The 20,255-nt window shown below is 40.4% G+C and overlaps 1 protein-coding gene across 1 annotated transcript in view; it reads left to right on the plus strand.

Annotated features, from left to right (window-relative positions):
• Positions 1–11,589: 11,589 nt before the first annotated feature.
• The window catches only part of HMCN1 (hemicentin 1), a 543,718-nt gene continuing 535,052 nt past the window's right edge, over positions 11,590–20,255 (plus strand). Inside the window, exon 1 of the mRNA XM_069546297.1 lies at positions 11,590–12,261. Within this exon, the coding sequence (XP_069402398.1) occupies positions 11,994–12,261 (268 nt within the window). The 5' untranslated portion in view covers positions 11,590–11,993. The remainder of the gene's footprint in view (positions 12,262–20,255) is intronic.

Consider the following 20,255-nt stretch of genomic DNA (forward strand, 5'->3'; position numbering starts at 1 on the left):
GTACTTATATACTCAATAAATATTAGCTAATACAGCTAGTGAGGTAGAAAAGTGATAATTATGGGTCCAAATTATACTTCCAAGCCCTACTTCAAAATTTTATGAAACCTTGGACAAGTCACGCTCTGGGACTCAGTTTTCTCTCTGTAAAATGAAGACCTGGAGTAGAAAGATACTCTCTAAAATCTTTTCTGGCATTTGAATTAAGATAAAGGAGCAGAGAAGACTGAGTGTGTGACTATTGCCCTGGCCCTATGGGGACAGTAGCTTTCTGTGAGAGGGGATGGAGGTTTGAAAGGACATCTGGGAGGAGGTCACTGAGAATAAATTTTAATTTCTTCCTTTTTTTTTTTTTCCCCAGAAAGGGAAGCTGAGACATTCTTGGTTCAAGCCTCTCTCCTCCATTAAGTGTTCAGTTAAGCTTTCAAAAATTCTCCACAAGTAGTCTGATGACAGCTTGTAGGTCTCTTGATGTATTTTAGGGGCGGGGGGTGGATAGCTGAGGTCCTTATGAAGAGCTCACCATTGAAATGCAAACCAGAATCGAGTCCTAGAGAACTAGGACAGAGGCTGGGCCAAAAGGGAGGCTCCCTTTGGACACACCACCAGACACATGTTCCCTCTTCCTTAGGCAGCGTACTTCCCATTCCGTAACAGACAACAGGGGTTTTGGCTTACAAACGGCAGAAGACTCAGTCCCAGCGCTTTTCCCTCTTCTGGCTGTCCCGCTGGCTGGCCACAAGCTTTGTGGCTTCATTAAAAATGTAAAAGTAGAATGTTCTATTCCGCAAAGCACGCCATGAAAGAGTTATGCTGTTCTTTCTTCTCGACATTTGTACCAAAGGAGAATAAGTGTAAACATCTGTTTTATATAAGCCAATTCCAGGCTTATAACTTGATTAGTATGAGAATATTTGATGTGATTAATTTTCCAGTTACAACACGATGGCTTTCCATCCTTTTATTGCCTTCTTAAGGGAGATGAGAAAAAAATAATCTAACTTTATTATTATTTTTTTTTAAGTTTCATGGTGGTGCCAAGTACAACCACTATGGTCAAAGTACAAATGTACTTATGGTGCAAAAGTACTCTACTTTTAATTCATTGTATTGCAAAGAATAGCCCATTACTTATGCTGTAGAAATGTGCTAAAGTAAACATCAAATAATCCTGGGGCTCGTTACATGGAGAACTAGACGTTTGGGGGAAGATCATTGAGGATAATGTCAAACCATCTAGTGAGTTGCAGGAGGCAGTTTACAATAAGTGGTGTATAGACACATTACTTTATAGCAGTTGTCTTGAGAACTCAGTCATTTAAGGCAATGTTTTCCTGAGTTAGGCTTTATTAGGCCTAGTGTGATAAATGCTTCCAATTAGGTGATCTCTTAAAATTCTTAGCCAGTGAGCAGAGTCTGATCTTCTCCAGAATAGGTAAAAGAATTCCAAGGGCGAAAACTGAATTGGAGAGAAGATTTTAGTGTTTACTTTGCTATAAATATGCGAGACCACTTTTAAAAACACATTACCTGTTCATATTTCCATCCTAAAATATAGCAAAGATAAGAATCTTCGTAAAGAGGACTTCTGAGAGTGAATTTGGTGATTGTTAGCATGAAACAGGAGAAGGCAATGGCAACCCACTCCAGTACTCTTGCCTGGAAAATCCCATGGGCAGAGGAGCCTGGTGGGCTGCAATCCATGGGGTCGCGAAGAGTCTGACATGACTGAGCGACTTCACTTTCATGCACTGGAGAAGGAAATGGCAACCCACTCCAGTGTTCTTTCCTAGAGAATCCCAGGGGTGGGGGAGCCTGGTGGGCTGCACAGAGTTGGACATGACTGAAGCGACTTAGCAGCAGCAGCAGCAGCATGAAACAGGAGATGTTCTGCAATCTACTCCACCTCACTGCAAAATCTGCATTGTGTCTTCTTTCCAGGAGGAGCTACTCCCTTCTGAACTCCCATCCTTTACCTCCAAGGATCTTCTAGGACATCTTGGAGGTAATCTAGGATAGTATTTAGGGTTGACCAAGAAAGGATAGGTATCAGCTACCATGGTACTTGCTTCTTCCTCTCATCCTGGTCTCTGTCTGTGGAAACTTTAAAGAATGTTTTTGGCTTGTGCTTGTTTGGAATTACCTATGCAGATCTTTCATAAAAGGCAATGGGAAATTGCCCAATATTTTTGTTACTTTTAAAAAAAGTAAAACTGTCTTTATTTGCAAATAATGTAATCACATATGTAGAAAGTCCTAAGAATCTGTATGAAAAACCACATCTTATTAAATAGATAACAAATTAACAAATTCAGCAAGGTTGTGGTATACAAAGTCAATATATTAAAAAGCAGTGGCATTTTAAAAACTTTTATTTTATATTAGAGTCTAGTTGATTTACAATGTTATATTAGTTTTAAGTATACAGCAAAGTGATTCGGTTATACATACATATATATATGTATATATATTCTTGGGGACTTTTTGCAGAATTTTTTCCCCATTTTGGTCATTATAGAATATTGAGTAGAGTTCTCTGTGCTATGCAGTAGGTCCTTGTTGATTATCTATTTTATATATTGTTATTGTTGTTCAGTCACTAAGTCGTGTCTGACTCTTCGTGACCCGTGGACTGTAGCATACTATGTTCCTGTCTTTGACTAATTCCCAGAGTTTGCTCAGATGCATGTTCATTGAGTAGGTGATGCTGTCTAACCATCTCATCATCTGCCACCCCCTTCTTCTTTTGCTTTCAATCTTTCCCAGCATCACAGTCTTTTCCAGTGAGTCAGCTCTTTGCATCAGGTGGCCAAAGTATTAGAACTTCATATCAGTCCTTCCAATGAATAAACAGGGTTGATTTCCTTTAGAATTGACTGGTTTGAAGTTCTTGCAGTCCAAGAGACTCTCAAGAGTCTTCTCCAACACCACAGTTCAAAAGCATCAATTCTTTGACACTCAGCCTTCTTTATGGTCCAGCTCTCACATCTGTACATGACTACTGGAAAAACCATAGTTTTGACAATACTGACCTTTGTCAGCAAAGTGATGTCTCTGCTTTTTAATATGCTGTCCAGTTTTGTCATAGCTTTCCTCCCAAGGAGCAAACGTCTTTTAATTTCATGGCTGCAATCATTGTCCATAGTGATTTTGGAGCTCAAGGATATGAAATCTGTCACTTCTTCCACTTTTTCCCTTTCCATTTGCCAGGAAGTGGTGGGACTGGGTGCCATGATCTTCATTTTTTGAATGTTGAGTTTCAAGCCAGCTTTTTCTCTCTCTTTCATCCTCATCAAGAGGCTCTTTAGTTCCTCTTCACTTTCTGTCATTAGAATGGTATCATCTGCATATCTGAGGTTGCAGATATTTCTTCCAGCAATCTTGATTCCAGCTTGTGGTTCATCCAGCCTGGCATTTACATGGTGCACTCTGCATAGAATTGAAATAAGCAGGGTGACAATATGTAGTCTTGTAGTTCCCAATTTGGAACCAGTTTGTTGTCCTGGTTCTATTACTTCTTGACTCACATACACGTTTCTCAGGAGATGGGTAAGGTGGTCTTGTACTCTTTTTAAGAATTTTCCACAGTTTGTTATGATCTATACAGTCAAAATCTTTAGTGTAATCAAAGAAGCAGATTTTTTTTGAATTCCCTTGCCTTCTCCATGATCCAATGAATGTTGTCAATTTGACATCTGGTTCCTCTACCTCTTTGGAACCCAGTTTGTACATCTGGGAATTTCTAGGTTCGTGTACTGCTGAATCCTAGCTTGAAGGATTTTGAACATAATCTTGCTAGCATGTGAAATGATTGCAATTATTTGGTGGTTTGAAAATTCTTTGGCATTGCCTATCTTTGGGATTTGGATGAAAACTGACCTTTTCCAGTCCTGTGGCCACTGCTGGGTTTTCCAAATTTGCTGACATATTGAGTGCAGCACTTTAACGGCATCATTTTTAAGAATTTGAAATAGCTCAGCTGGAATTCCGTTACTTCCACTAGCTATTTTTGTAGTAATTCTTCCTGAAACCCACTTGACTTCACATTCCAGGATATCCAGCTCTAGGTGCGTGACCACACTGTTGCGGTTATCTGGGTCATTTAGACTTTCTTGCATAAGTCTTCTGTGTATTCTTGCCACCTCTTCTTAATCTCTTCTGCTTCAATTAGGTCCTTACCATTTCCGTCCTTTATTGTGTCCATCCTTACATGAAATGCTTCCTTCATATTTCCAGTTTTCTTGAAGAAACCTCTAGTATTTCCCATTCTGTTGCTTTCTTCTATTTCTTTGCATTGTTCATTTAAGAAGGCCTTCCTAACTCTCCTTGCTGTTCTCTGGGACTCTATATTCAGTTGGGTGTATCTTTCCTTTTGTCCCTTGTCCTTTGCTTCTCTTCTTTCTTCTGCTATTTGTAAAGCCTCCTCAGGCAACCACTTTGCCTTCTTGGATTTCTTCTTCTTTAGGGTGATTTTGGTTGCTGCTGCCTGTACAATGTTATGAACCTCTGTCCATAGTTTTTCAGGCACTGTGTCTACCAGATATAATCCCTTGAGTTTATTCATCATCTCTACTGTATAATCATAAGGGATTTGATTTAGGTCATACCTTAATGGTCTAGTGGTTTTTCCTACTTTATTCAATTTAAGCCTGAATTTTGCAATGAGGAGTTCATGAACTGAGCCACAGTCAGCTCTCTGTCTTGTTTTTGCTGACTGTATAGAGCTTCTCCCTCTTTGTCTGCAAAGAAAATATTCAATCTGATTCCAGTATTGACCATTTGGTAATGTCTATGTGTAGAGTTGTCCTTTGAGTTGTTGGAAGAAGGGGTTTGCTGTGACCAGCATGTTCTCTTAACAAAACCCCTGTAGCTTTTGCCCTGCTTCATTTTGTACTCCAAGGCCAAACTTATCTGTTACTACAGGTATCTCTTGACTTCCTAGTTTTGCATTTCAATCCCCTATGAAGAAAAGGATATCTTTTTTTTTGTTGTTCTTTTTTGATGTCAGTTCTAGGTGTTGTAGGTCTTCATAAAACCAGTCAACTTCATCTTTTATGGCATCAGTGATTGGGGCATAGACTTGGATTACTGTGATGTTGAGTGGCTTGCCTTGGAAATGAACTGAGATCATTCTCTCATTTTTGAGGCTGCACCTAAGTACTGCATTTCAGATTCTTTAGTCGACTATGAGGACTACTTTATTTCTTCTAAGGGAATCTTTCCCACAATACTAGATATATTTTATACATAGCAGTGTGTGTATGTTAATCTCAGACTCCTAATGTATTAAGTTTCCCCTCGTCTTATCCATTGCTGTTATACCAGTTCATAATTTGGAGCCTGAGGGCAGCAGTGCAAAGCAGTGAAGGGCAGGAGCTTGGGAATCAGCTTGCCTGTGTCCAAATCCTGGTTCTGCTCCTCACCAACCATGACCTTAAGGCAAATTGCAGAAACTGGCCAAGTCTCAGTTTTGTTGGATGAAGGATGTTGTTAATATTATTACTGCAGCCTACGTTTACTTCCCTTATTCCATTTCTCACTCATTGTCCGATTTTGCTGAAGTATAACTAATATTTTACTTTTTTGCTCTTTAGTTTGAATTCTTTCAGTGTCTTTTCATGCCTTCAGGATATAACACAAGTCCAGCCAACTTTGCAGGTGTGACCTGACAGCATCTTGCCTCTGGCGTCTCCTGTGCCTCTCTTGTCTCTGTCCTGGGCTTTCCTACTGATGCCTTGGAGCAGGACGCCAAGGAAATCAGATCAGCACACATATTTGTAGGACCCCAAATTGTGGGGTTTTTGGCCTGATGGGATCAGTCTTTGACAAGTGAGGATGGTTGCTGATGGCCAGCTAATTTCCTCTGTTACTTCCTTCACTTCCTTGCTCCTTCACAATGTTGAGGGGCTAACGTAAGGGTTTTTGGTCTGTCCTATAGGACCCAGTAGCCAGTAGCTGAAAGCAGAGGGCAACTTGAGAGTGCACTTCTCTGATGCATCATACCCTCTACCCCTCATGCCTGCACCTGGCATCACACCCCAGACCTTCATTTCAGGCTCTGCTTTCCGGGAACTTCAGCTAAGACCAACAGAGAATGTTAACGGCTCAAACAAATTTTAGAAATTGTTTAGTATGACCTGCTTGTGAGTGACAGAACTGAAAACAATTAGTGGTTGAAGTCACTTGATTCATAGACTAGTGTTCCTTCAGCCTCCCAGAGTGTTTTTAATAACACAAGTGTGAAAAAAGGCTATATATTACCATTTATTATTATTGTTATTTCTGAGAAATACTCTGTTATTTCCCAGAAATATATATTGTTATTTCTGGGCGATACTCTGACTTAAGCATCACCGTCTTTTTTGCCCTACCCTTCCTTCTTCTGTCCTGGGCCAGGTCCTCTTCCTAACCCAATCACTTTCTCCCATTATATATTCTTGGTGTTCTTAGCTGACTGCCTGCCAACATCTACTTTCACGGAGTCATTTATTTTAAAGTGTAAATAACATTTCTGTATAGGGCTACTTGGTCCCTAGAGATCTGCATTTGAAAAAAGAGTTCAAATTTTATTGAAAAGCAGTGGGAGAACCATGCATGTCTCCCCCATGTTGCAAATCATAGTCATCAGTTATGCAAGACTGGAGTGGAGAAATGCACTGGGATTATGGAAGTTAATGTGTATTTACACTAAGTATCCCTTTTCTTTATCACCTGTTTTCCCCATCATGGTAAACCTTCAACATGTTCTTAAGTGTTACCACCCACTTTGATTTCAGGATGCTAGTGAAGCTACAAAAGATCGTCTATAAACAAATAGAAATGCCTCCTTAGTTATCTGTCTCTTCCAAAGCGTTGTGTCCCCAGTGCATATACACATAGCTTCAAACTTGCAATGCTGTAACTTCAAATAAATATAATGGTAATAATACTACTAAACTTGACTGAGTACTTGCTGCATTGCCAGGCATTGGGCTAAGTGCATCATACGCATACTTTTCATTTTGCTGTCAGGCAAAGGAGGACAATGATCCCAGAGAGATGGGAAACAAATCCTATAACTGTCCCAGTTCGCCATCTTCAGACAATTTCCAGGCCATTGTGTGCAGAGGTGGAATCAAGACGGAGCAGGGAGGAGAGTCCTCCTTGTATATTCAGCTGAGTGCTGACCAGCAACGTGCACGTGAGGAATAAAGCACTTCAAAGAGTAAAGTTGACAGTGCCCACACTCACACAGGGAGGCGGATAGCTCTGTCCCTACCTGCCAGACTAGAAAACTTCATGCTGCAGAGTGCACTGGGTGGAGCATTCAGGAGAGTCAACACGGAATAATTCATTCTCCACTGAATAGTGCTTTGGTCTGACATGACAAACTTTAAAAATGAGTCGCAAAAGGATCAAACCCTTTCCAAATAACTTTAGTCTGTCCCAGAATAGAGTGCAAGAATATTTATAAAAATACACAGATATCTAGTATAAATTCATAGTGTAAAGGTAAAATTCATATGTCTGACATTCAATCAGAAAATGTGAGACCTGAAAGGAAGCAAGAAAATACAACCTATACTAAGGAGAAACACTGATTAATTGAAACTGATCTAGAGCTGATAAAGATATTAGAATTACCAGTCAAGGACATAAAAAGTTATTAAAACTGTATTCCAAATATTCACACACTTAAAATGAGACATGGAAGACATATATATATAATTCTGACTGAGCAGCTGAACTGAACTGATATATAGGATTCAAAGGGAACTTCCAGAAATAAAAACTGCAGCGTCTGAGACGTAAGGTACACTGAATGAGACAACTGGCAGAATAAACAGTCAAGAGAAATAGATTAGAGAACTTTAAGAAACAGCCTGAAAACTAGCAAAAATTGAAACATAACAAGAGAAGAGAATAGTAATTGAAAAAACTGAAGAGATCATCAGTGAACCAGATAACAATTTCATGGCCTCATATATGTTGTTTCCTATAAAAGGACAAAATATATATGATAGAAATTTCTCACTGGAAATAGTGCAAGAAAGACGACAGTGGAGTAACACCTTTAAGGAATCAAAAGGAAGACGAAAACCTGCCAACCTAGAATCCTCTATCCAGCTAAATAAATAAAAACAACCCACAGAAATAAATGAAACAAAACCCCCAAACTGTCAAAAACAAAGGTGGAACAAAGAATTTTTTGAACACACAAAAGTGAAATAATTCATCACCAGCAGAACGGCACGACAGGAACCAGTAAAGCAAACGCTTCATGGGGAAGGGAAATGATACCAGGTGAAAACCTGGATTTACACAAAGATGAACAGTGCCAGAAATGGCGACTACATGAGTAAATATGTTCATTTGTAAATTATTTAAATATTTTAAAAAGATTATCGACTACTTTAAAAGTTACATTAATATAGTGTTGGGTTTAAAATATTGTAAAATAAAATGGAGGAAAATAGCAAAAAAGATTGGGAGGGAATTAATGGGAGTATATTATTCTGAGGTTCTTATACTGTATGTGACATGGTATATAACTGTATGGAACTTCCCTGATGGCGCAGATGGTAAAACGTCTGCCTACAATGCGGGAGACCCGGGTTCGATCCCTGGGTCAGGAAGATCCCCTGCAGAAGGAAACGGCAACCCACTCTATTCTCTTGCCTGGAAAATCCCATGGATGGAGGAGTCTCATAGGCTACAGTCCATGGGGTCGCAGAGAGTCAGACATGACTGAGCGACTTCACTTTCACCTTCTTTACTGCATGTGACGTGGTACAGCATTACTTGAAGGAAGATGGTGACATATATTTAAAGACTGTTGTTATTTAGTTTCTCAGTCCTGCCCGACTCTTTTGCGATTCCTCGGACTGTAGCCCTTCCACTCCTCTGTCCATGGGATTTCCCACTGCCATGCTCCTTTGTCCGTGGGAATTTCCAGGCAAGAATACTGGAGTGGGTTGCCAAGTCTTTCTCCAGGGGATCTTCCCAACCCAGGAACTGAACCCATGTCTCCTGTTTGCAGGCAGATTCTTTACTACTGAGTCACCGGGGAAGCCCAGTTATAAACACTATGTGCTTAGTTACTCAGTCCTGTCTGACTTTTTGCGGCCCCATGGACTGTAGCCCTCCAGGCTCCTCTGTCCATGGGGTTCTCCAGGCAAGAATACTGGAATGGATTGCCAAATCCTTCTCCAGGATAAATACTATAGCAACCACTAAAATAAAATAGTTATAGCTAATAAGCTAGCAATAGAGATAAAATGGAATCATAAAAAACATTCAATCAACCCAAAAGAAGGCAGAAAAATGGGAAAAAAGAAACAAAGAACAGAAAAAAACCAAATAGCAAGATGATAGATTTTAACCCAACCATATCCATAATCATACTGAATGGAAAGAGTATGAGCTCTAAAGAGCTCAATAAAAGGCTGAGATTGTTTGCATAAAAAAAGCAAGACCCAATGTTAAGGTGACTACTGGAAACACATTTTAATATACACAAATAAGTTAAAAGTGATAGGATGGGAAGTTATACATCATGCTAAAACACTAATCAAAACCGGAGTGCTATATTAATATTAGACAAAGCATATTCCACAGTAAATAATATTACCAGGGATAATGAATGTAACTTCACAATGATAAACATATCAATAAATCAAGCTGACATAATAATCCTAAGTATTTATGCATATAATTACAGGCTTCAAAATGCATGAAGCAAAACCTCATAAAAGGACCAGAAGAAATGGACAAATCCACAATTAAGTCAGATTTTGATTCCGCTTGTTCTGTTAGAAAGGCAGAAATCAGTAAGAATACAGAAGATTCAAACAACACTATCAAACTAATTGTCATTTATGGAGAATTCCCACCAAACAACATTTTTTTCAAGTGTACATGAAACAATTTCCAAGATAGATCACTGAATCCTTATTAGGTCTCTTCTATCATTATTTCCATTTACAGCTGAATCAACAAAGGCATGAAGAGGTAGGTAACTTCTGAAGATACACTGTAATTAAGGGTCACAGCTGGGCATTGCACCCAGATTATCTGACCTAGAAGTCTTAATCAGCAAGCTCTACCACCTCCCCTGAACACCTGGAACAGCTCAGGTCTCAGTGAAGTCTCTAAGACTTAGAATGCAATCCCTTTAAGATAAACAAAGGAGTAGGTTACTCAAATAGCATTTTCTAAATACTACTTAGAGAGGAAATACTTTCCTCCTTTCTTCTCATATTCTCACTCAGCCCAAATGGCTAGGCTGCTTCCTTTAAATGACATGACTTATAGGTATCATAAACTCAGGTTCCAGAGTCGCTGGATCTGAAAGGGAAGACAGTTGCAGATTAAAGTCTAAGAGGCTCAGGGGAGCAGGCTCTTCCTGAGGCTGCCTCCATGTTGGATGGGTGGTCTAACACACATTCCAACTGGATCAAGATGCCTGCTGGGCCCCTCTTTAAATGCCAGGATCCGGTTAGCAGCTCCTTTGGCAGGATGTGAATACATTTTTATTGAAAAGAGGCAAGGAACCTTCAGCTTATGGTTGACTTTCTTTGTCCACCTTCTTATCTGTTACTGGTACCAAAATGTATGTAATAATGACAAGATGGAAAAACGCTGTACTGTTTTTCAGGGCGAGGTTTCCTCACTTATCAGCAAGAAAATGCCACAGAGGGGAACACCTTTGTAATGGGTCTTTGGCTGAGGCTGGGCACACGGGTGTTCTATGGGAGGAAATATGAAATGATATTATTCTGCCTCACTATGCTGAGGGGAGGATTTGTGTTGCTCGGCAAGCATGAATCTTGATAGTGAAATTTAACAAAAAATCAATTTTCTCCTTCAGACGGTGTCTCTCCCCCTCCCTCTTCCTTTGCCTCTCGCCCTCCCATCCGGTGCACTGAGCCTCCATCCGGTACTCATCACACCCAACTGCTTTGACTCCCATCACCTTTTCCATCTACACTCAGTGACTACCCAGGCCCCGCTGTCTCTGTCTTGTTTCCCTCCACAACCCTTTTCCCTGTCGTCCTGTTTCTGACCGGTCCAGCTCTCTCCTCCCTCCCTCCCCACCAAAGCCCCACAGTACCCGAAGAGATCAAAGTGATAAAGTGGCTGCAGCCCACCCGGGAGGACCGTTCCAGCTCCCCCTCCCGGCTAGGTTGAGTGCTGAGGACAGGAAGCTGGGCTGCGCAAGGGGGGTGGTCTTGTCTTCTTGGGGGCGGGCGGGGGGTATTATGAAAGAGGTGTCTGAAGTAGCGTTTTGCATCGTAGGAAAAAAAAAAAGGCAATTCCCTTTGTGCACCGGGTTAGCGCAGTGTCCCTCGGTTCGGGACCTCGCCACACATTCTTGCAAGCCATTGTTTACCCCGGGGTTTTGGAGGGGAGGCGCCGCGCGGGTGGGCGCGGGGGGGACCCCGGGAGCGCTTCCCTGGTACTCAGTTGACCCGGGACTCGGTAGGGAGAAGTTGCCCTCCAGGAGGCGGGGCCCCAGAGCCAGGCGGAGGTGGGGGGCGTCCCCTCGACCAATCAGGAGGCGAGGCCGAGCCCGTCTTCCCCTCCCCGGCCCGCTCGCGGGCGGGCGGCGCGCAGTGGAAAGTTGGGAGCCGCAGCGGCTGGTCCGGGCGGAGAGCGGCGGCGGCAGCGGCGAGGGCAGCGGACACTGCGCGGCGCCGCTGGCTCGGAGCAGTCCCCGGGGCATGGGCCGGGCGCGCCGCCCGCACTCAGCCACACGCCGCCCGGGCCGCGGGCACTCGGCCGTCCCGAAGGAGTCTGCGTCCGGACGAAGGCTGCCGCATCTTTGCCTGCCCGGCTCCGTGCAGGGATTTCGGGTTCGGTGCTAGTCGCCATCTGATTCTCAGCCCCCAACTTTTGGCAAGTTCAAAGAGGTTTCTGGAGTCGAATAAATTGCCCCGAGAGGAAACCCGCTGCCTGTTGAGGAGGGCTCAGCAGAGTGCTTGGGCGCTCCAGGAAAAAAAAAAAAAAAGACAATGATTTCCTGGGACATGATCCACACCATATTCCTGCTCGCTCTTCTTTATCCTTCCCGAGCGCAGGATGCAGTCCCCCAGTTGGAGGTCGAGGCAGAAGAAATTCCCGAGGGGGCCTCCACCTTGGCTTTTGTGTTTGATGTGACTGGTTCCATGTATGATGATCTAGTTCAGGTGATCGAGGGGGCTTCCAAAATTTTGGAGACGTCTTTGAAAAGACCTAAGAGACCTCTTTTCAACTTTGCTTTGGTGCCTTTCCACGACCCAGGTAAGGGGAATACTTGTTCTTTGTTATTCCTGATGATTACGTTGTTTCTTATGCCTTGAAATTGTGTCAGTAAGTTTCAGAACCATTTTAAATGTGTAGCTGAATACAGTTGTAACAAAGAATTGCTCGCCTACATCTGGATTTGCTCCCTGATACCTGCTCATGTCTCAGCCATGAAGATGGCTTGTTTGGGGTGCTTGCACAGTGGTACCCAAACCTGGAAAGCGTGGAATTATGAAAACCAGAGCAATGATATAAAAGTTAGAGTTAATTAACTTAAAAAATTTGAAACTAAAGAATGTTTAAGGCCAAGTGGTACATTGGGTATTCAGCAGCAGTACTTTAACAGCTAACACCCAACTTGAGAGCATTCTCAAGATAACCCTCAAGTTAGGGGGAGAAAAACCTGTTGTGTGAGACACAGGGAAGCTTGTAAGCAGTAATTACTAATGAACTGAAGAGATGAAAATAAGCCATTCATTTGTTAATTGAATCTACTGATGGTCGCACCAGATCATCATTAGTTCGACTCACAGATAGTAATAAACGTGTCCTCCTCTCTTTCAGTAGAAATGCATGTAATTTGGTTTGGGGGTGCTCTTTAAAGGTAGTTGAAGTACAGTCACTTTATTTTTTTGCCCTAAAGCCATGGGTTTCAGCTGCTGCGCGGTAATTTGATCCTCTTTACTTTTTTCAGTTTCTCTTTAAAGTGGCACCTTTCTGTGAGGCTCATAGGAGCCTTCATTGTCAATGTGAGGATAGCATTGCCTGGGGAGCCCTGGGGCTGGCTGTCTAGCACCACCTGAGTTTTATTAGCACAACTCACTGCCCAGTCGAAGAAATAAAGCAGTGGTTTCTTGAAGTCCTCCCCTACTGTTCTCTCACATTTTTATTGAAATATTTTTTTCACTTTGAAGACTTTGACACAGCCACTTCACAATGAAAACTTGATATTGAGAATCTCAAATTCTTTCCTTGTGCTTTTGACAAGCATGTGAGAGTTCAAATTATTACTTGGTTTTAAATGTGGCAGGTTTCAGCTATTAAAGAATTGGCAGGGGGAGGAGTTTAGAGGGAAAAAGAACTCTGGGATTTTTGTTTGTTTTTCAGATGATGAAAACAATAACCTGTCCTCCTCTGTGCTATACATATAACCTTAGTAAATTCAATGTTGATTAAAAATAAAAATTTTAATATTTGAATAAAGAATGATCACTTACTGTGTTAGCTGTCTCAGTGAGACCTCTCATGTGTTACAATGTTTTAATTTGTTAAATGTTAAGAGTTAACTCATTGGAAAAGACCCTGATGCTGGGAGGGACTGGGGGCAGGAGGAGAAGGGGCCGACAGAGGATGAGATGGCCAGATGGCATCACTGACTCGATGGACATGAGTTTGAGTGAATTCCGGGAGTTGGTGATGGACAGGGAGGCCTGGCGTGCTGCGATTCATGGGGTTGCAAAGAGTCGGACACGACTGAGTGGCTGAACTGAACTGAAGATGCCAATTGTGATGCAGACCAAGACTTTGTAAGCTTGGAACAGGCTAAATATGTTTCTTCTATAGCAATGAATCTGACGTTGGCAAAACGTAAAGTAAAAATTCTTTTCTGTGACACCACAGTCTGCTTTCCTCCAAAAAGCTTTTATGAAATGATGTTGCTGTAAAGAGAACTCAAAAAACTGCCTCAAGGCATAAATGGAAACTAGATCATCATGATATTTATTTTGATATGATATGAAAAAAATTATTGGAATAAATTTTATTGTGGTGTGCTCCCTTCCAGTTGTTACCAAATAGGAAAATTTGTTGTAGTTGACTTTCCTTTATTTTGGCAGTCACGATTCAAACTAGGGGAAACAGTATGCTAATAAAAAATGACTAATAAATTATTTATTTTGAATTAAATAATAAGAGAAAATGATTAACTTAAATTGGCTCCATAAAATTAATTGTATGTATAATTCAGCAAAAGCTATTCTAGTTTCATTGTGATCCAAAGTGTTTTTGAACTTAAAGATGAGAATAGAAATTAAAACAAACTAATAACCTTTAGTTTACTAACTCACAATAATGGATTGTAATATTATCTTTGTATGTCATTTTCTGTTTGTGTGTGTGTACAATAATTGAGAGTTTTTGATTCCCTTGTACTTCTGGTTGATTATCAACTTGGAATCACCAGCGGACAGAAAGGCCTTGAATGGAGATTTACTGGCTTACTGAGTGACATTGGAAAAGTCTGTTTACATTTTTGTATCCATTATCTCAATTATAAAATGGCAGAATTAGATTTGAACATCTTTAAGGTCACTTCCAACGGTAACGTTTTATGACTATTTCACACATGGTAGTTTTTCACAGTCCCTGATACAACTGACAAGCAAATAAATGATGTGTGTAATTTAATATAATTATATTAATAACTTTGCTTATAGCTATTCAAAGTGCTTTGGCATCTGCGGTTGAATTTAGCTAGATGAAGTAATGAATAAGATTTGGGATATAGTCTCAGGCATTTGACAGAGGCCTTAAGGCCTTCACATGATTGCTTTGGGCCTCTGCATAATAGTGGGGGGCAAGCTGTATGTTTTAAGGTGGGAGTAAAAATGAAAATACATGGAAGTGTAGGTGTCTCAGACATTAAAGAATCTGCCTGCAATGCAGGAGACCCAGGTTCGGTCCCTGGGTTGGGACAGTCCTCTGGAGAAGGGAATGGCAGCCCACTCTAGTATTCTTGCCTGGGAAATCCCATGAACTGAGAGGAGCCTGGCAGGCTACAGTCCATGCGGTTGCCAAGAGTCGGAATGACTGAGCAACTAACACTTTCACATAGACATACAAGAGGAATAAGTCAACCAGTTGACAAGGTGGTAATAAAATCACTCAGAAAAGTGTAGGAAGCTAGTGTTAGAGGAGTAACAGTGTAACCCATGGTGGGAGGAAGTTCCACAGAGCACCAGGGTCATCGCAAGTCAAGACAACTTTTTGATGCTACCTCTGCTTGAGATGGGTTTTCCATTCTCATGATCGCATTTAATGTATTAATTTTTAATAGCTTTATTGACCTTACTATATAATCACTCATTTAAAACATACCATTCTGTGATTTATAGTGTATTCAGAGACTGTTATTGTTGTTCAGTCACTAGGTTATGTCCAACTCTTTGCGACCTCATGAACTTAAGCACGCCAGGCTTTCCTGTCCTACACTATCTCCCAGAGTTTGCTCAAACTCATGTCCATTGATTTAGTGATGCTATCTAACCATCTCATCCTCTAGCGCCCCTTTCTCCTTTGCCGTCAATCTTTCCCAGCATCAGGGTGTTTTCCAGTGAGTTGGCTCTCACATCAAGTGGCTAACACGAAGCTTGAGCTTTCCTTTAGGATTGACTGGTTTGAAGTTCTTGTAGTACAAGCGAATCTCAAGAGTCTTCTCTAGCACCACAGTTCTAAAGCATCATTTCGTTTGTTTTCAGCCTTCTTTCTGGTCCCAACTCTTAATCCATGACTACTGGAAAAACTGTAGTTTTGACTGTATGGACCTTTGTCAGCAAAGTGATGTCTCTGCTTTTTAATATGCTGTCTAGGTTTGTCATAGCTTTCCTTCCAAGGACCAAGCGTCTTTTAAGTTCATGACTGCAGTCATTGTCAGCAGTGATATAGATATATGCAGTCATACCTCAGTCAAGTTTGGAACATCTTTCTCACTTTAAAGAGACACCCTGTGCCTTTTTATTTATCTGTCCTCTCACCCCCACCCCCTCCCCATATTATCCTCCTCCCAGGCCTGAGCAGCTCCTAATTTACTTTTTGTCTCTGTGGATTTTCCTATTCTAGAATTTCATATGAATGGAATCATATATTATCTTTTTTTGACTGACTTCTTTCACTTTAGCATAATGTTTTTAAGATTTATACACATCATAGCATATATCAGTAATTCATTTTTATGCCCAAATAATAATCCATTTTATAGATATGGTTTATTTTTAGTTTATTTATCTTTTAATCGATAATGGATATTTGAGTTGTTTCCACTTTTTGGCTAGTATGAATAATACTTCTATAACTATTTGTGGGCAATTTCCTGTGTGGACATATGTGATACTGTGATTTGTAATATGAAATAAATATTTGATCTTTGTCACCTTTTCTGGTATGCAACTCTTAAAACTCTTGAAATTTCCTAATTGATGAGAACCATAAAGATATCTTCTGTCGTGTTAATGAGGTGACTTTTGGACTCCACTGAAGAATGAGGGCTCACTGCCAGGAGACTCATCCCTGCGATTAGAGGGTTGGAACTTTCAGTCCCACCCCTAACCTCTGGAGAATGTTCCGTGTGTACTTGAAAAGAATGTGTATTTTGCTGTTTGGGGATGGAATGTTCTATAATAGTCTATTATGTCCATCTGGTCTACTGTGTCATTTAAGGCCGACTTTTTCTTATTGATTTTCTCTTTGGATGATCTAGTCATTGATGCAAATAGTATGTTCCAGTCCTCTATTATTATTGTATTACTCTCAATTTGTCCCTTTATGTCTGTTAATGTTTTATATTTAGGTTTGTCTCTGTTGGGTGCATATTACAAGTATTATCCTATTATTGGATTGTTCCCTTTATAATTATGTAACATTCTTCTTTGTTTTAAAGCCTGTTTTGTCTGATATTCTTATTGCTACTCCAACAATTCATTTTGTTTGTTTGTGTGTAATATCTTTGTTTCATTCCTTCACTTTTAATCTATGTTTTTACAACTGAAGTGAGTCTTTTGCAGGCAGTGTAGATACAGGCTATTAAAAAATCCATTCAGCCACCTTATGTCTTTTGACTGGAGCACTTAGTCAGTTTGCATTTAGAGTAATTAGTCATAGGTTGTACTTACTGCCATTTTGTTAGTTGTTTTCTGGTTATTTTTCTTAGTTGTCCTCTGTTCCTTCTTTCCTTCTCTTGTTCTCTTCCCTTGTGATTTGATGACCTTTTTTTTTTTTTTTTTGGTCTGTGTGTGTGTTTGTATTTCTTTCTCTTTATTTTTTGTGTTTCGAGTATCAATTTTGTGTTTGTGGTTACCATGAGGTTTGTATGTAACAACCTATGTAAATATAACAAGCAGTTAGTCACTTAAGTTCAAGTACATTCTGAAAGCACTAAATTTTTATTTCTCTATTCTCAACATTTTATACTTTTGAGGTCATATTCATATCTTTTTGTTCTGTATATTGCTTGACTGATTATTTTATTTTATTTTATTTTTAAAAAATTTTTTTATTTTTTATTTTATTTTATCTTTAGTTTTTTATTTTTTAAATTTTAAAATCTTTAATTCTTACATGCGTTCCCAAACATGAACCCCCCTCCCACCTCCCTCCCCATAACATCTCTCTGGGTCATCCCCACGCACCAGCCCCAAGCATGCTGTATCCTGCGTCAGACATAGACTGGCGATTCAATTCTTACATGATAGTATACATGTTAGAATGCCATTCTCCCAAATCATCCCACCCTCTCCCTCTCCCTCTGAGTCCAAAAGTCCATTATACACATCTGTGTCTTTTTTCCTGTCTTGCATACAGGGTCGTCATTGCCATCTTCCTAAATTCCATATATATGTGTTAGTATACTGTATTGGTGTTTTTCTTTATTTTTTTTTTAATTTTAATATCTTTAATTCTTACATGCGTTCCCAAACATGAACCCCCCCTCCCACCTCCCTCCCCATAACATCTCTCTGGGTCATCCCCATGCACCAGCCCCAAGCATGCTACATCCTGCGTCAGACATAGACTGGCGATTCAATTCTTGCATGATAGTATACATGTTAGAATGCCATTCTCCCAAATCATCCCACCCTCTCCCTCTCCCTCTGAGTCCAAAAGTCCGTTATACACATCTGTGTCTCTTTCCCTGTCTTGCATACAGGGTCGTCATTGCCATCTTCCTAAATTCCATATATATGTGTTAGTATACTGTATTGGTGTTTTTCTTTCTGGCTTACTTCACTCTGTATAATCGGCTCCAGTTTCATCCATCTCATCAGAACTGATTCAAATGAATTCTTTTTAACGGCTGAGTAATACTCCATTGTGTATATGTACCACAGCTTTCTTATCCATTCATCTGCTGATGGACATCTAGGTTGTTTCCATGTCCTGGCTATTATAGACAGTGCTGCGATGAACATTGGGGTACATGTGTCTCTTTCAATTCTGGTTTCCTCAGTGTGTATGCCCAGCAGTGGGATTGCTGGGTCATAAGGTAGTTCTATTTGCAATTTTTTAAGGAATCTCCACACTGTTCTCCATAGTGGCTGTACTAGTTTGCATTCCCATTTAAAATCAATGATTTTTCTTTTGTCTTTTGACCTTCATGCTAGTTTTATAGATGGTTGCTGCTGCTGCTGCTAAGTCGCTTCAGTCGTGTCTGACTCTGTGTGACCCCATAGACGGCAGCCCACCAGACTCCCCTGTCCCTGGGATTCTCCAGGCAAGAACACTGGAGTGGGTTGCCATTTCCTTCTCCAGTGCATGAAAGTGAAAAGTGAAAGGGAAGTCACTCAGTTGTGTCTGACTCTTAGCTACCCCATGGACTGCAGCCTTCCAGGCTCCTCCATCCATGGGATTTTCCAGGCAAGAGTACTGGAGTGGGTGCCATTGCCTTCTCCATAGATGGTTGAACCTTTGCTATATGTTTGCTTTTATCAGTTATTTTTTTCCTTTAATAATTTGTTTTATTTTGCTTGGTTTGGTTTTTGTCTTTTCTAGTTAAAGTGAAAGTGAAGTTGAAAGTTAACTGATGGTCTTACAGGGTCCCCTTGTATGTAGCTAGGTGTTTATCTCTTGCTGCTTTTAAGATTCTTTTTTTTTTAACATTGGGCATTTTAAGTGTAATATATCTTTATATGGGTCTCTCTGGGTTCATCTTGTTGGGACTCTTGGTGCCTCCTGGACTTAGGTGTCTGTTTCCTTTGCCAAGTTAGATAAGTTTTCAGTTGTTATTTCTTCAAATTGGTTTCATATCCTTTCTTTCTCTTCCTCCTCCTGGAGCTCCTGTAGTGTGAATGTTAACTATGCTTGATGTTATCTTAGAGGTATCCTAAACTGTATCTTTTTCTTATTCTCCTTCTTTCTGCTGTTGGAGTTGGGAGATTTCCACTACTCTGTCTTCCAGATCACTGATCTGTTCTCTGTATCCTCCATTCTACTGTTGATTTCTTTTAGTGTATTTTTCATTTCATTGTTTCTTCAGTTTTGACTGATTCTTTTTAATATTTTCTCTTTGTTGAAGCTTACTGAGTTCATCCATTCTTTTTCTAAGATCGTTAACCTTATTTATGACTTTTAGCTATTTACCTGGTAAATTGCTATTAGTGTTTTGGTGAGTTCTTTTCTGGGGTTTTTATCTTATGTTTGGGAGGTATTCATTTGTCTCCTGCTTTTGCCTAACTCTTTGTGTTTGTTTCTATATATAAAGTATATCAGTTATGTCTCCTGGTCTTGAAAGAGTGGCCTTAATATAGAAGGTATCTTGTGCGACGCAGTGACATAGGCCCTCCAGTGATCAGAGCCAGGTGCAGAAGAGGGTGATATATCTTGGGTGAAGTTGGTAGCTGTGAAAAGTTTGAGAAATAGTTGGGTTCTATATATATTTTGGAGATGAGACCAAAAGGATTTAGTGATGAATTAGATGTGAGAGAAAAATGATAGTAGGCAAGAGAGATTCTGAGGATTTGGCCTGAGTGAGTGGAAGCATAGTGTAGTGATTTACTGAGATGGAGAAGAGGAACCATGAGCAGGTTTGAGGAACAGTGGAAGACTGAGGTCTTTATTTTTGGCTATATGGTTAAGTTTGAGATGACTTTGTTATCCAAGTGGAGATGGTACAAAGGCAGTTGGATATTAAGATTAGAGTTCAGGGGAGAGGTCTGGGTCAGAAACATAAATTTGAGATCAGAAGGTGTGTATACGATGATAATCAGGGTGAGGCTAGGTGG

The sequence above is a fragment of the Ovis canadensis genome, chromosome 12 (genome assembly GCF_042477335.2).
Source record: "Ovis canadensis isolate MfBH-ARS-UI-01 breed Bighorn chromosome 12, ARS-UI_OviCan_v2, whole genome shotgun sequence".
Classification (NCBI taxonomy): Eukaryota; Metazoa; Chordata; class Mammalia; order Artiodactyla; family Bovidae; genus Ovis; species Ovis canadensis.